We start from the raw sequence: 16,434 nt of genomic DNA, 5'->3' as shown, positions 1-16,434 counted from the left end.
AGTTGATTGGACAGAAGATGTGATGAGAAGGTGATGTCATAAAAATCCGTGATCCATTTTAGCAGAAGTGAAACAGTATAAGTTTTGAATGCTTATATGTCCTAAATGTGAATTTTGTCATTGTTTTGGAACATACCAGCTTATTCATAGCCTTAACGCTAACATATTCATACTAATAGCTAAAAAACGTAACTTTTAAATTCCGGACAGATGAACAGACAGATAGATCTGTCATATGTCAGACAGCAGAGAGGGGGTGGCAGAACTTTATTCGCAAAACCTCTTATTTTTGCAATTTTGCCGGTGCCGCTAGTGATGTAGAAACAACACAGTTCACCTTTAATTAAAACGTCTTGCAAAAAAGACTTGATTTTGCACCCTTGTAGGTTAGCACTCATCAAGCTGATATGACTAATCCAATCCCTTAAATACATTTATTACACTCTTGCCAGCTCTGATAACCTGAATTTTTTTGCACTTCTCCATCACCGTCCTCCATTCTTCCCCTTTTGTCGCTGCGCTCGAGCGTTCCCATCTCTCCCCCACAGATACGCAGCTCTTCTCTTTTCAATGAACTCCCCTAACAGCCTCGACTCTCTGATCATCAGTGCTGATGATGTGTCTCAGATCAGTTTGTAAACATCCACATAAAACAGCCACTGAAGATCTTTGATATGACAGTATTTACAGAGGAAGAGTCTATAGACGCACCAACTGAGAACAGCGAGAGGAAAGATTGTGATGGAAGGGAGAGGAGGGGGCGTCCATGGGAGTTTTTGGCAGAGGTTCTTACACATGACCTACAAATGATGCAGTGTCTTCATTAAATGTGTGATTTGTGTATATGTGTGAGCTTTATTTAGTGTGATATTAAGTATGTGTGTGTGTTAGTTAATATGATATGTTCATGGTTCCTGTGTTCCCTAGAGGCCCCAGCAGGAGGGCAGTGTGTGTTTTGGCCCTGGGTGAGGGTCCAAAGGCAGGGCACAGTTGGACGCAGGGCAGGGGGCGGGGACGGTCCAGACGCAGCAAGGTCACTCCGACTGCTCACAATCATCCAAATAGAGCCGGCTTACTGCCAGGACACACCCCCCCCCCCCCCCCCCCCCCCCTTCTCTCTCTCCCCGTCAGTCTAACTCTGCCCCTTTTTCTTAGTTATTTCAGAATATCCACCATTTTATTTCCACCTCCATCAGTTTTTTTTTTTTTTTCATGTGAGCGCATTTATCCTTTCAATCTCTTTTCATTTGTATAACTCCCTCCCTCTCTATCCTCTATAGCATTTTATCTTTCTCTCTCTCTGTCTCCCTCTTTCTCTGGAGGTACAGATGGACACATTTGCAGGTTAACTTGAACAGCTGGAGGTGCATTATTAGCATCCTGCTGCTTCCTCATATTTGCTCAGATTTTTTCCCCCTTCCTTAGTGAGCAGATAATTCACAACCAGCCAACCAAAGATGTAGACGTGTCCTAATACAGGAAAGAAAAGAAAAGGAAAAAAAACAGGAAAGAGATAAAAAGCTAAGGGAACGTGCAAGCGGGTAGGCACAGGCGACCTGATGTGGGATGTGGTTTGAATGTCCATGTGATAGAGGTATTTTTTTGCAGAATGTTTTTCCATACAGCTGATATGGTTGTGGGTTCAATGGGTTGAACGAGAGGGGGGAGGACAGAAATGAAGTCCCAGGAATTCGGCGTATCCCAAAGGACCAAATCAACAATGAGCAATTGTGGTGGAATGGTTCATGGATATTGCTTTTGAGCTGCATTTGGGAGATCTTGCGTTGATAAAAAGCCCCAGGCGCACCCTGGGGTGTGGATTAAATGCACACGTGCATACGCATATATATGTATATACGCATATGCGCACACAGAGCATAAATGCTTACTGTTTACAGAGCCATAAAGGACTGTTGAGCACACTTTGCTGAATGTGACCATTGTGTGTTTGTAATAGTAAAGGCAGCTGCGTCCTCTGGCAGTTATTGTGTTCAAAAGCAACCCGTCATGTCTTCGGAAAGTCGTGTGGCAGATTGCAGTATTAGAGACAGTGTGTGTGCAGCCGACTAACAGCTCAGCCAACTCCAAATTCACTGCACCAGGCCTCAAATTCAATAAGACCCCACAAAGACCAGGTCTGGCCAACAGCACTGGCCAGCTCATACTCTGCTGACCACTCACCAGAGCCATAATTACCCTCTATACTGCAATTAGCAATCTGGGGCTGTGCGAGCACGGGCGAGCTCATGTGTGTGTCCACTTCCAATAAAAGTTTGAGATTGGCAAAGGAATTACGGCTCGCTTTGACCTTGAAATATGGATTTGCGTCTTCTACATGTTGATTAGTCTCTTTTGCTTTTAACAAGGCCCTGGCCAAGTCACCTGGCTGTTCTTTAGGAGTTAATTATACACACAATCATTCTTCAATGAGCTTATTCATGCTTTTGCGTTGTCATGGCGACTTGCGCTTTTGCTTCAACGCCGCACACGCCTCTTTTTCCTCATTTTTATGGTGTAGATTTACTATTATTTAATCACCGAAGCATATGTTAACACGTGTCGGATTTGGTTGTAACATGGCTGTTTTGCGTTCATGCTGTCTAGGAAGGTTCGAGGAAGGGCAGATGATAGGAAATAAATGGGTGAGGGAGAGAGGCGGAGGTGTACAGTGACTGTTAAGGTATATGGAGGCCATGGGAGTAAGTGCTTCTTATAAAGACTTTATCATGTGAAGGGTTTATTGGTATGCTGATTAGAACTATTCCCCCACCGGCACTTTCCAGCATTCAATTAACATTCAAAACACAAATAGCTGTGCATATATTACACGCTAACAATCAGGTCCTCAAGTGTGTATGACTGTGAGGTCGAGGGTGGTTTGTATGTACAAGATGATGTGGGTGGGTTACTGTTTGCGTGCGTTTGTGCGTATGTATGCATGGGCACGCATATCATTTGCCCTGGCAACAGAGTCACACAAATTATTTTTCAGAATTCAGTTAATTCAGTTTGTGTTTAAATCATAAAAAAGCCTTGGTCAAAACAGTCATGCACCATTTTCCAGGCATTGCAAGGTCAGAGCGCTGTAAAGTATGCAGTAAACATGCATGTTTTATCCATCATTTGAGCTCTGTTTTGATTGCAGACTCTATCTGCAGCACAGTGTGCTGTCTTTTTATCTGTGTGTGCTGGAAATGAGAGAGCGCTGCCTCAGTGGGAGCACTGGGTGGCCATCAACACTGCAGCCAGACCAGCCTGCCTCACAGGGGGTCAGACCTGCTGACACATCCTGATTGGTGGAGTAGACATTAGGAGGGTGGCACTTGTTATGAACAGAGCACTTTGATTGGAAGAGTATGTGGTTGGTTTATTATAGAGGGCATTTCATTGGCTTATAAACTAAACAGAGTGTTAGACTTGTGCAGCTGATCCTGTTGTGCATTATGGGTAATGAAGTTCTCTGGTTGAGAGCACCCTGGTAGTAACAAGGCATAATAAGACTTCGGATAGCTAATTTGATTCTGTGCTGTTCAGAGACCTGAAGCAGCAGTCATAATGAAGAGTGTGATATTGACAAGACCTCCCATTAAGATTAACCCTTAATCCTGAAACACATTGTATGCAAGTGAATGCTGTGGATTCTAACTACACAAGCTTTATCTATATCTATCTATCTATCTATCTATCTATCTATCTATCTATCTATCTATCTATCTATCTATCTATCTATCTATCTATCTATCTATCTATCTATCTATCTATCTAACTTTGTAATTAATTACAGTTATTTGATTTGTTCGATTAATTTTAATTCTACTTCCTTTTGTTTGCTACCTTATTTCAAATTCAATCCCAGTTCAATCCGGATTGGCTCAAACCCCTGGTCGAAGCAACAAGTGAACACAATTTTGATTAGCAAGTTAAAGTTAATCAAACTTTTGACATGTTTGTAGATGTCTACATGAATAAAAACGTTCAATTTAAAGTACAGATACTTGGTAGTAACGTTTGTCACCTTTTTGAGTACTGAGGTTTGTATGCATGTCAAGTAGATACAACTTGCAGGGTTTTAGTACATTTACCTATACATATTGCAAATTTGGATGTCAGTATGTTTATTTTTATTTAGTCTGTATACAATCAAATGTGAATTTCAGTTTCAACACATTATAGACGACTATGGGTCTCAATGGCTTGCTTAAGCTCTGAGTCAATAGCCACAGTTGGTAGAAATTTACCACACTCATTCGTACACCAGCCTGAGTCACCACTACAACCACACCAGCAGGTAGACGGCGACAAATAAGCGTGGACGCACCATGAGTTTAGACGCGCACAACGACGACAGAGAAAGTAGGCGAGCAAAGAGGTGGCGTGCGCTTTGGATGGAGAGTTTGTTTGTTTGCTTGTTTGCATGAAGGTCGGTTTCTGCAGGGTAGAGGGATCCAGCGTCCTACTGTTATGTAATCTGATAGGAGATTCCAAGCTGGTCAACTCCATATGCCGTCCACGTTTGCCAAAAATATCCGAAGCCGGAGACTCCATCTCGTTTGGCAGCCAGATAAAGAGAGAGAGAGAGAGTGAGAGAGAGCATTCCGGAAATATTTGCTGCAGATAATAGGAAACGTGTGAATCAGACCGACAGCCAGGAAAGAACACGGATGAGTTAGTCATGTCCCCCACTTTGCTCTCAGCATCGCCATCGGACTACATGTATATTTTGTTGAGTCAACGAGGGCTGGCTTTAACTTTTCGGGCATGAATGAAAGTTGTGTGTAAGGGAGACGTTGAGGATTGAGTCGATGTGTGCGTGAATAGTGTGAAAGTAGAGAGATGGCTCCTGGGATTGTTTCAGCAATGCAGCACTCGGTGTTTGTGCGTAAGAAAGAAAGAAAGGAAAGAGTAGGAAGCAAGCGCTCTCGAGACCCCCCTAGCCCTGCAGTAGGAGTGTGTGCGTGTGTGTGTGCACTCGGTTTTGGCCCACATTGCCACCCCCACCAGCACGGGTCAAGCTCAGCACGCCGCCGCTTCTCCCTGCTCTCCCTCTCTGAGTTGCCATGGCAACACACCTTGAGCTCACCCCCTAGAGAAGCCCGCTACCTCCACCCCCTTTCGCCCCAGCTCGCTCCCCTCCTTCCCCTCGTCTCCCACAGCTCTCCCGCTCTGCCTCTCTACCGCTCAGGCCATCAATCCGGGGGCCGCGGGCCTCAGGGCCAGGCGAGAGGTGCTGAGCCCCATGGGATGTGCAGCTCCCATCTACACAGCTCATTTGTGTGCCAGTGCACGCTACAGGGGGTTATGGGTGGAGAGAGAGAGCAAGATGGAAGGAGGGAGGCACTCTCATATAGATGGGCCCGTCCCAGAGGAGCGGCGCAGGCCAGGGCGCCACCTGGCTCCCCCTGGTCAATTAGCTGGAAGCACATTGGCCAAGCTTTGCAGCAGCATCCACTGCAGAGGCGCAACGGCAAAGAGAGTCGGCCTGCTCAGTCGGTGGAATAACAACCTGGAATACCACATGAATACGTCCTTTGCTCATTTGCTTTCCACCTATCTGTTTGCGCGATCGCTGTTTTCTTGATTCGATCCTCTTGCCATTTCTCTCTCTTCCTCCCTCTCTTCCTCCCTCCCTCTATCGATGTCCTGGAAAGCCCTCATCAGTGATTCTGCGAATGTGTGGAGGCTTCATGCCGTTTCTCAATTAAGATGCTGCATACCTTTAGAGGCGGCCAGTTTTCTTTTTTCCATATCAATTCCAGTTAAATATTCTCTCAGACGCACATCCCTGCCTCTAGTTGCTCTTATATCTCTATTTTCTCTCTTGTTCCTCCTTCCCTTCCTGCTTTACTTAGCACAGGCTCTATTAAGCAATGAATATGGGGTGAAATTCTTTGAGGACAAGGGGTGGATGGCAATTCAATTGTTTAACCTATATCGTAATGGGATACAAAGCCACATATAAAGGGAAGAAATTGGATGCTTTCAATCAACCTTTTTACATAGTGACATGCAAACAACACTGTATGTGTATATATATAAACAACATGCCAAGCATCAATGCTTTCCGAGATGAAGGGAAGGAATTCTGAAATCTCTTCGGTTTGCTTTTCACGATGTGTCGCAGTGCTTGTAAAGTCCTTTTGTTCTTTTTTTAACCCCCAGTTAGTTTCAGTTATGAAAGAGCGTGTTGTTGTCATGCACTTCCTAGGCCCTCTGCTGCACTCTACACGTCTGTCTTCTCCTCTTTAGTGGTGTGATGGCTCCCCTAGCACACTGCAGTCCCCCTCTCTGAGACCTTTGTGTCAGCCTCACTGATCAAATGCTCTCCCTGACAGCACTAGTCTGGTTTGCAGTAACAAGCAACGGTAATCCCAACGTAGCCCCATCACTCTCTCATATAGACACACAAACACACACACACAGACAATGAAGTGGAGAGCTTAGTGTTTTTGCGCAGACTGGAAAATAGATGATGGAGCATGTTCTGTACTTACTGATCAACTGCAGTTCTCTCAGAGAGAGGCTTACTTTTACTGCACACACACGCATGCGGAAACACACATGCTCACAGGCCCCTTGGCTACCATTACTTTGTGTTGGACAGCCCAATTATCCCTTTGCTTTCTGCTTTCTTTAGCAGAATTCTCTTCCTCTAACTCTCCTTCTCTCATTTTCCCCAATTTTTCACTTTGGTCTCGCTTCCCTCTCGTTTCTGTGCATGTACATATCCTTTGATCCGTTCTTATTTACGGAACAGATGTTGTCTCGTTTTGTAGTGTCGATCTTTCTCAAAGAGGATTCATTCAGTTCATCTGCATCCATGCACTGGTCTCGTGCAAAAAGTTCCCCAAAACTAGTGGTGATTCTTCTTCAAAAGGCATTTGACATACTAAAGCTAGTCCCTATGCATAAAAGGTGTTTTTAAATTTTTTTTTTTTTTAAAAGGCAAACCTGCCAGTGCATTGACAAAATACACTTATATTCTTAATATATTATGCAGTGTTGCTTGTAACAAGCATTTTGAAACCACTAATTAAAAACTGATTAAGTTTTATTATTGATTTTTTTTTATTTTTTATGTGCAATGTGACTAGCTTTAGCATGTCCAATGCCTTTTAAAAAAAATCTTCACTGGTTGGGGAAATGTTTTGTATTAGACAAGATCCAAGTAAAATCATAAAAATCATAAAAAATAAGACACAAAATGCTCACTAAGGATAGTTTTTTTCTTTCTTTCTTTTTTTGCAGTGCATTCACTTTGGTCTTGCTTCCCTTCTCTATTTGTGTGTAAATTATGAGGTTTATTTACAGCCGTGGACTGGAGCTCGTCTAGTACAAAACATTCCCTTAACTACTGTATTTCAGATTTTCATCCGAAAGGCATTTTGACACACTAAACCCAGTCATAAGGAATTGATTTTTCACTTGGTGTTGCATCCTTCTCATCCCTATTCTTGTTCGTTCGGTTTGCATCCAAAGAACGGATCTCATCTTGAATCTCGAGATGATCTGGTTCCGTTTCAAACCATGGCCCCCGAACTAGAGCAGATTTTCCTCTAAAAGGCATGTGACATATTAAACTCAGTCGTAACCTCTGTCTGCCGCTGCTTTCATTCTCCCCGAAAGGAATTCTCTCTCCCCCCTCCCGAACGCAATGTCTTTTAGTAGGCAGTGGGGGAGGACAGACCAAAGCGGTGCCTTTGCCAAATCACCCCCCCCCCCCCCCCCCCCACTATCACTGCCCCCTCCGCCTATCCTCCCGCTCCTTTCAAACGGGGATTAGAGCACCCTTGTGTGGGCCTTTGAGACGGAGCAGAGATTGGAATCGGCAGAGGTGGCTTTTGGAAGGGAGGGGTGGGAGGTGGAGGTCAGGGTGATGGTGGGGATATATGATTGAAGACTTTATTAACCCTCCACGCACCCTGTAGCTCAGCAGCAGGACTCTTTGGGCCTGTCTGCATGTGCTAGCGGGGTGCTGGACGCTTTGAGAAGACAGGGGTCTGGGAGATGGCGCAGTGTTGGCGTCTACCATACCCCAGGGCTCAGTTAGGGGCTTGGGGGATCAGGGTGGGAGTCTGGCGGTGGGTGTCTGATGGAGCGCAGGCAGGCGGGCTGGGTTCAGGCCTGTGTGGCGGGTGGGTGATAAGACGAGAGCAGAGGCGTCCAGCCAGGACACAACGCCCACCTTTCATCTGTCCCACACCAGCAGGGGGCGGCACTGATGTCACTCAGGCAGGCTTAAAATAGAGCAGCGGGCAGAGGGAGGGCACAGAGCCTGCAGCACTGGGGGGGCAGCAGGCAATTACCGGCCGGGAAAGAGACGGCACTGGGCAGAGGAGGGGGAGGAGGGACGGGACGTGTGGTCATACTGTCCAGAGCTGAAGATTATAAGCCTGGGACCACAAATGATGTGCAAGGACAGAAAGAAACAGAAAAATGACCCCGTTCGCTCGAGAGATCTTGAAAAGGCTTCGACCGTTCACTTACGAGACGCCCTCGCAGACAGTTAATGTGTAAAAATGTCGTACCTTGTCTTTTGGCAGCATGTGTCTGTGTCTCTCTGTTTCTCATTCTCTCTATCTGACCCCTCCAATGTGTGTAACCTGTTGTATCGTCATCTTGTGTTGCAGAGGAAGGCATCAATCATGAGTGCAAGCTGTGTAACCAGATGTTTGACTCTCCGGCCAAGCTCCTGTGTCACCTGATCGAGCACAGCTTCGAGGGCATGGGAGGCACCTTCAAGTGTCCCGTCTGCTTTACAGGTGAGGGGTCCGGCCCGGGGGGTTGGTGGGGTCGAGGTCGTAGGGTCAGGGGCAGTCAAAGAGTGGGGGGAGGTGGGGGATACACATTGCCAGTGATGACAGGGTAACTGCACTCAGTGTGTACGGTCACATAGCCATGCATGTGGCCAACTGCACTCAAATAAGCACCATTTAGCACATTCCCTTATGTAGGATCACATGCAGAAGCACGTCTTTACTTTTTTGTCATCTTTTCTATTCTTGTCTTTCAACCTGTTATCGTTTTGTCTCTACTTGTCTTATCTCTTTTTCTTTTCATCATCATTTTCATTCTCTTTTCTCATATTGTCTCACCCCTTCTTGCCTGGTTTTTCATTCCTTCTAATCTCTTCTCTTCATGTATTTTTTGTCTCATTCTTTATTTTAGTTTCTTTGCATCTTGTGCCGTATCATTTACTCTCGTCTCATTTATTTTATTCTATTATTTTTTAGTCTTCTGTTTGCGCTTCTTGTCTCATTTCATTTTTCAGTTTTTCAACCTTTCTCTTATTGTCTGTTTTTGTTCCATTTCCTTTTTTCATCTTGTTCTGTCTTTTCTTTTCATCATTTCCATTAAAAAAATTCTCCTCTCATTTTCTTGCCTGGTTTTCTCTCTTCTTGTCTAATTTCTTTTCATCATTTCTTTGTTCTCTTCTTTTCACTTTTGTCATCTTTTTTCTTTTTCATCTTTCTTTCTCTTTTGTCTCTTCTTGTCTCATTTCTTTTATTTTTAATTTTTCTCATCTCTTCTCTCTCTTTTTTTCCCCTTCTCTCCATCTCATCCTCATATCCACCATACCACCCCCCCTCCCCCCTCCATTCCTCTGCTCCATTTCTCCTCCTTGTCCTGCTAATTGAACTGAATTAACTATTAAATTCATTGTTCATCCTGGTGAGAGAGAGGAAAGACCAGGCATGGATTTGCTTTGATAACACGGATCAACTTCTAGAATTCATAAAGATCAAAATATACACACATACTGTATATACATACTATTATGTGAATCAAGATCAGTTTCTCTAGACTTGAGATAGAAGCGAGATATTATGACACACTCTTATGCAGAAGCACAGAATGGTTAATAAAGTTCAACGTGGCCAAGACAGGAGGCTGCGGTTGGTGCAGACATCCTGCTGAGCTGATGCTAAAGCTAATGAGAGCTGATCTCCCCGCTGTGATGGCTGGTGGGACTCATGACCCCTGGGCAGATCGAGCCCCTGTCAGACGTCCCACATTCACTGGACCAGAAGGCACTGCAGTAGAATAGACAAACAAGAGCCCGCTGTTAACTGGCTTCATCAAATCATAACAGCCGTTTTGTACGCTGTAAAGTATCTCATATGAACTACTAGCTTTTTCTGTAGGCCAGTTGTCATGCTGAATGTCTTTGAGGTAAGAAGATCCATTGGTGAGTGAGTGAGTGTGTGTGTGTTCAGGAGAGTTCAGAGAATAAAGGGCAGGTTTATAGAAAGTCAGTGTAATCCGCTCTCACTCTCCAGGGTAGGACCCTCCGCGTACGTGTGCATTTAGTTAAATAGGCCCGGTGTGTGTGCTTCTCCTCACACTAAGTTTGAAAGTCACTTTGAAATGTTTGTCAGCTAACCTTTGGGAATCAGAAATCATTACTTGAGCTTGTCAACATCAAAGACCAGTGTTGGAGGCCAAATTGTCCCCAGCACTGCAACACACCGATCTCCAGATAATTATGCACTCTTTTTTTATTCAATTCATCTCTTTCTTCCTTCACCCATTCCTTATTTCTCCTCTTCCAGTTCCATCTTCATCTATATTCACCGTACACTCACATTCACTCCTCTATTCATCCTTCTCTCCACCCCTCTGATCAAATTGTTTGTTCTTTCGCCTTGTCCGTCCCTTTGTCTCCCTCTCTCTCTTCCTCCTTGCGGATTAGTTCTCCGTTTTTTTCTTTCACCTTTACCGAGTTGTTTGGCTACACCACGTTCTCTTCCCCCTTTCCTCCCTCACAGGTACGCAGTCCTCTTTTAAACTTTAACACTATTCCTGTGTGGCTCATGAATAAGTAAGCGGATGCCTTCTCCTCCAGGGACGCTCAATAATTCATAGTCTCCACACACAGCAAACTTAAGTTTACTGAAACAAAAAAAACAAAAAAAACACGAACGGAATTTAAAAACCCGAGGATAGAGGAATGATTTATTGATAAATATCACAAGGTCTGGTGGGGATACTTTAGTCTGTCTCTGTCTCTCCCTCCATCTCCGGCTGTCATCCCCTGCTCTCCGATAAAGAGAGTTTGAGAGCTTTTCATTTGAGAACGTCCCCTCCCCCTTCCACTTTCTTCAGTGTCGACGCATCGTCTCAAATCCAAAAAATTCATTATTTTTATTCTCCCTCTCCTACCCAAAGCGTGAAAGTTGGTAGTCATGGATTTTTCTTTTTTTTTAATTTCTCACTCAGGATTAGTTCTTAATCGAATCAGCTATTTTCACAGTCAATTCGCCATACACTCTTGGGTAAAGCGTTTCAGCCAATCGTTTGACTGCTATTTCCCTTCTGTCTTTTCCCCCCAGTGTTTGTTCAGGCCAATAAGCTGCAGCAGCACATCTTTGCCGTCCACGGACAGGAGGACAAGATATACGACTGCTCCCAGTGTCCGCAGAAGTTCTTCTTCCAAACTGAGCTCCAGGTGAGTAATGCAGAATCACATGGCAGTTCAACAAAAGCATGTCTTTCTGGAATATGACTCCAAAATGTAAAAAAATTAAATGTCCCCTTTTTTTCATTCACTGTCAACAATATTTCATGTGTCACCGCATGGAGTCCTGGATAAACAAAAAGTTTTTTTTTACTAAAGCTTTAAATGCAAAATTTTCTTCTGGGTAAAAGTGGTAGATAAAAGAAGGGCAAACTGTAACAGATATTTTCCTTAATGCGCACGTCACTTCACTATCAGCAAGTATCAAAATATTGCTCTTACAATTCGATGTAAACTATGCATTGATACAGTTCCTAATACACTTACTCACAAGTAACTCTTTACTTTCCAAAGCCAATTGAATTGTATGATAAGAAAAACTTGAATCTAGAAACAGCTATGTAAGAAAAATATTTGTGCCGTGATAGACCAGTCAGAATTAAATATTCCAGGAAGCCATGTAAGAACTTCTGATGTTCATGTTTTAATGTTTTCTAATCATATTTTATCTGTCATATGTGCATTGAATCTCCTTGTAGTAGCAAAATGTGTATCTGCTTTGTGATGTTTGTAATATTGTATTCTGTAGTCAATCTCAGTTAGTCCTGATAGACACAGATGTGACACAGATCACAGCTAATAAGAGAATTAAAGGGGAAAACAAGGTGCATCCTCAAGCCAGTAACGATTAGACCCATTACTCTGCAAATCAATCACACCACCTGCTGTGACTGCTGGAACTCACATTCATCTACACACACACACACACACACACACGCATCGTCAGGGCAGACAACTGGGAATGCTGTCCCAGGCCCACTCTTGCTACATTTGCAATGAAAATTTTCATTGCTACATTTGCAATGGAAGTTTACATTACATTTTTGTAATGCATATACAAAAACAGACTGTCATAGACATAGTTCATAGACATTGTGAATATACACACACATTAGGACAGTGGAAACTAGTATAGTGGAAACTCTTGGTTTAGAAATAAAAACAATGTTAAATGCAAATAAATAAACAACGAAGTATTTTAATGCATTTATCATTTTCATTTGAAAGGTTTTCTGTTTTCTAAATGTTTTACTATAATGAACTCTTTTGGTACTGTGTTGGATCACATCTTGTGTAAAATCAAACAAAACCAGTTAAGAACCACTGCATCACTAAGCACTATATATGAAGGAATGTACACTAATCACAGTTCCGATGGCCTTGAGCAGTTAGAGATACTGTACAGACAACTGTATGCCCTACAGGTTCACGCTCAAGTTCACAGCACAATCTGATGTCTGACAGCTCATCAAAAGCCGTTTGGCTACTGTAACAATAACACACGTTGTCCACTTGACATTATTCCTTTCCGGATGAGTCTCTGTTTCTTTTTCTTCCCTTTTTCATTCTTTCTTTTTGTCTTTGTTCTGTATCTGTTTCTCTTTCTGTCTCTTCTACTGTGATAGGTATAGTCTTTTCTCTCTCTTTTACTGAATCCTTTATCTGAGTTCCCTGAGGGAGGCCCTGAACCCCTCCACTCTGAGACTGACACACACACATATAGTCTTTAGTGAGCAAGCACTACCACACACGTTTACAAAGTGCTGTACACTTTTTGGTAGAACTTTTTTTTACACTGTGGTACCCAACATCCTGTTCCTTTTACCATGACTGCATACCTTGACGTACACTGACAGCGATTTAATCCTTAACTTTGTTTCATCGCCAACGTTCGCTATTGCTCATGTTGTCTCAAATCACTTCTTATTGAAAATTATTGACTTCTAGTCAATTTGGCACTGCTAATCGCTGGTGATGTTGACACACTGTAAGATTTTTTATTTTTTATGCTTTTAAAAAATAAACAGCCTTTATTGACATTGTTTGGTACCACAATGCAGTCTGGCTCTTTGTTGGTCGGGAGTTTTGTGTCTTCATTGCCCAACAAAAAGATGTTTTTTTGTATAGAAATACAGACATTCTAGTGTCTATGGTTGGTTTTAAGCACCTCTGGATGTTCCTGGCCCGTGGTAATTATTCCCGTAGGAAGCAGACATGGCAGAGCAGTGAGACACATCTGCTGACTCAAGTTTAGCTGGAGATATCACAGAGCTATGAGGTGAAAAATAGTATCAATTTTAGCACCAACACAAATGCAGACATCTCAGCCAAGCCTAAGGGCCAGGCAGGATTTAAATCTCTCTCTCACACACACACTTTCCTCCCACTCAGTCCCTTCTAAAGGGCTAGACCTAAATGTGCTGGTTAAAAAAGTTACTGCTAACCGGTTGATTCCCCTTTAGGGACTCGTCTTTAGTGGTGCAACACTCTGATAGTATCAGCGCTGTATTCAGTATTGTTGAAGGATTTTTATGACCATTTTTGGAGATATTCTTGGATTGGAGTATTGAGTATTGGAGTGGACCAAATGTAATGTAGTTTAAGATTAACATAGTGTGATTGTGGCCTTATGAGCACTCTCATTTGCATTAAAATGTGGTCATATATACCTTTGCTCTGCAAAATCTCACAGGCAAAATCTAGTCACTTCCACGCAATCTGGAATTTCGCACAAGGATGAAACATTTCCTCACACAGATTCTTAATGTTTTTCACAGGAAATTGCCATGTAGACAATAGACAATGGACCTTTTTTGCAATAATGCGACCGCGCCTTTAGTGTTGGTGTTGGAGTAATCTTAATGTACTGCTGCTTCTGTAGTTGCTTGTAGTTTGCATTGGTCAGAAAGGAAAGTTTTTGCTGTTAGGGTTAGTACAAGGTTCTCTACAAGGTCAAGGTCTTTAGTTTGATGCTAAACCTGGTTCGTACCTGACATCATTTAAACTCTTTATAATTCCCTCTTCCAGCAAATTTCTTCCAAGCAAATAAATAACCTGTAACCAAATTTTTTATTTTTTTATTACTCATTGTGCACAGCTGGCTAGATTCTTACTCAGGTATTGTAAAAATATAGACCAGAAGTTCTGTATTGTATGCAAGGACATCCTTAGGGCAGTGCAATTGGTGCGACTGCACCGGGCCCTGCACTTAAGGGAGCCAGGCAGCGAACGGACAGGGGGGAGCCCCTGATTCCTCTAACTCACACTGGGCCCCGTCCCAAATTGTACAGTATGTACTAACCCAAACCAAATAGTTTTCCGGTTCCTGTTAGGCTCGGCTTAGGTAGCAGAGCTTTAGGTGTGAGTTTGAATCTTTCAACATTTTCCGATAGTATTTCTCTCCTTAAGCGGAAAACATAAAGGTCAAACATGAAATATAAAATATGTCTGCTGAAAACTTAACAACAATGTTAATATACTGTTGCTAGGTCAGTGGCAGTATATAGAGGCGATTGTTTCTCTATCGGCCTCTCTCTCTGTGCTGATTATGGGGCAGACAGATTGAGTAGGGGGAGGACTGTGAATAACTCAGCCCACAGTGGCTGCCACGGGGCCGCTGGGGTCAGCTGCATCCTGCCCTAGCCCAAGTTACATTCATCTTTGTGAGCTATGGGCCACCATTCCTGCAGCCCCCTCCAGTGCCCGCCTGTGTGTGTTGGTGGGTGGGTCTTCATAAGTAGCAGGGAGTGAGGTTAATAGCTTACTCAGGTCCATGACTTAATATTTTAGGGGCTTGGGGGGTGTGACCTAAATCTCCTGCATGGCTCAAACACCCCACCCCTCCACGTGAGCCCCCGGCCGCGGCGTGACAGTGATATAAGGCCGGCGGCGCTGGGCATATGGCCGGTCAGTCCATTTAGCAGCAGGGGGAGCACTGGACCCTGTCGGTCACTGTCTGCCTCACCCTGAGGCCGGCCAACCGAGATACTTTCACCAGCCCATGGCTCAGCGGGCGCGCCCCATCACTCCCATCCGCTCTGTCCCCCCGCATCCACTCCAGGCCCACCTGAGCGGTGACGGCGGTGAGGAATAGAGCAGTCAGCCTCCGTTCCGACGTCCGGGTTTTACCATGCTCCTGCCCAGGTGAAATGAGACTTGAACGTGTGTGTACGTTGTTAACAAGACTGAATGGAATGGACGGGCATGGCCTGTGTGCCCTACCCAGCATGCCCTCCCAGTGCGGTCCCACTCTGAGTTAATCCTCGCCTTCCCATGAGCCTTCGCAAGACACGTTACTGTATCATCCCCCTCTCCCTTATGGCAAACTTTGCTTCCATCCTTTATCTTGTCTCTAATTCTTTCTCTCGTTCGCACTCCCACCAACTCCCTCCCTTCCTCAAACTGTTTCCAACTCTCTCTCATTCGCCTTTTTATGTCTCTCATTCTTTCTCCCTTTCCCATTTTCTTTTTTCTAGCTCCCAGAAGAGCCAGCCCCCATGCATATTTTAGCCCCTCTGTGTTGCCCCCACCCACCCCTCTCTCTCCGTCTCCCTCTTTCCTTTCTGCCTCTCCCTGGTGCCCCATAAATAGTGCAGATGTAAGCTGGTAAATAAGTGATGCTTCGCCCCGATCAGCGCAGCTAGACCTACTCTGCTGGATCCTCCACTTCTTTGTTAGAAACTTCAGAGACTTTTTGTGTGAGCAAGTGTGTGTGTGTGTGTAGATTTTCTTTCAGTTGTTATTTTGTTTCCCCAGGTGAACTCCCAACCGCCCACCCTTCGGCCCTTCCATAGGCACTGCTGTCACTCTCTGACAGCGCGCCTCATTTTTACACACTACCGGTTCTGATTGAGCCCTCCAGGGGGCGCCGCATTCCCCCCATGCCCTGTATCCCTTCCCCGCTGGCATGTGTGTGCACACGTGGGTGTATGGTATTTCCTTTAGCACTGGTTAATATTTAACCATACTCAGCAGTTTGGATGGATCGTGTGTGTGTGTGTGTGTGAATGGAAGGAAGGAGGGGGGTCTTTGCACTTGTTTGTTTGTTGATGCCTCCTTGTCTCCCCCCTACCCCCCCCCTTGACATTGCGAAAGTGTTGAATATTTGAGGGCTGTGAGTTCTCATACAGCACTAAGTG

At 44.2% G+C, this 16,434-nt stretch overlaps 1 protein-coding gene across 7 annotated transcripts in view; it reads left to right on the top strand.

Moving 5' to 3' along the window:
• The window catches only part of znf423 (zinc finger protein 423), a 156,348-nt gene that overhangs the window by 126,855 nt on the left and 13,059 nt on the right, over positions 1-16,434 (top strand). For all 7 annotated transcript variants that reach the window (XM_084409330.1, XM_084409327.1, XM_084409325.1 and 4 more), the window contains 2 exons: positions 8,628-8,759; positions 11,331-11,446. In XM_084409330.1, the coding sequence (XP_084265456.1) occupies positions 8,628-8,759; positions 11,331-11,446 (248 nt within the window). The remainder of the gene's footprint in view (positions 1-8,627; positions 8,760-11,330; positions 11,447-16,434) is intronic.

Source organism: Rutilus rutilus (genome assembly GCF_951802725.1).
Source record: "Rutilus rutilus genome assembly, chromosome: 5".
NCBI lineage: Eukaryota > Metazoa > Chordata > Actinopteri > Cypriniformes > Leuciscidae > Rutilus > Rutilus rutilus.
Note: the sequence above shows the minus strand (reverse complement) of the source record. Positions and strands in the feature narration are given on the sequence as shown.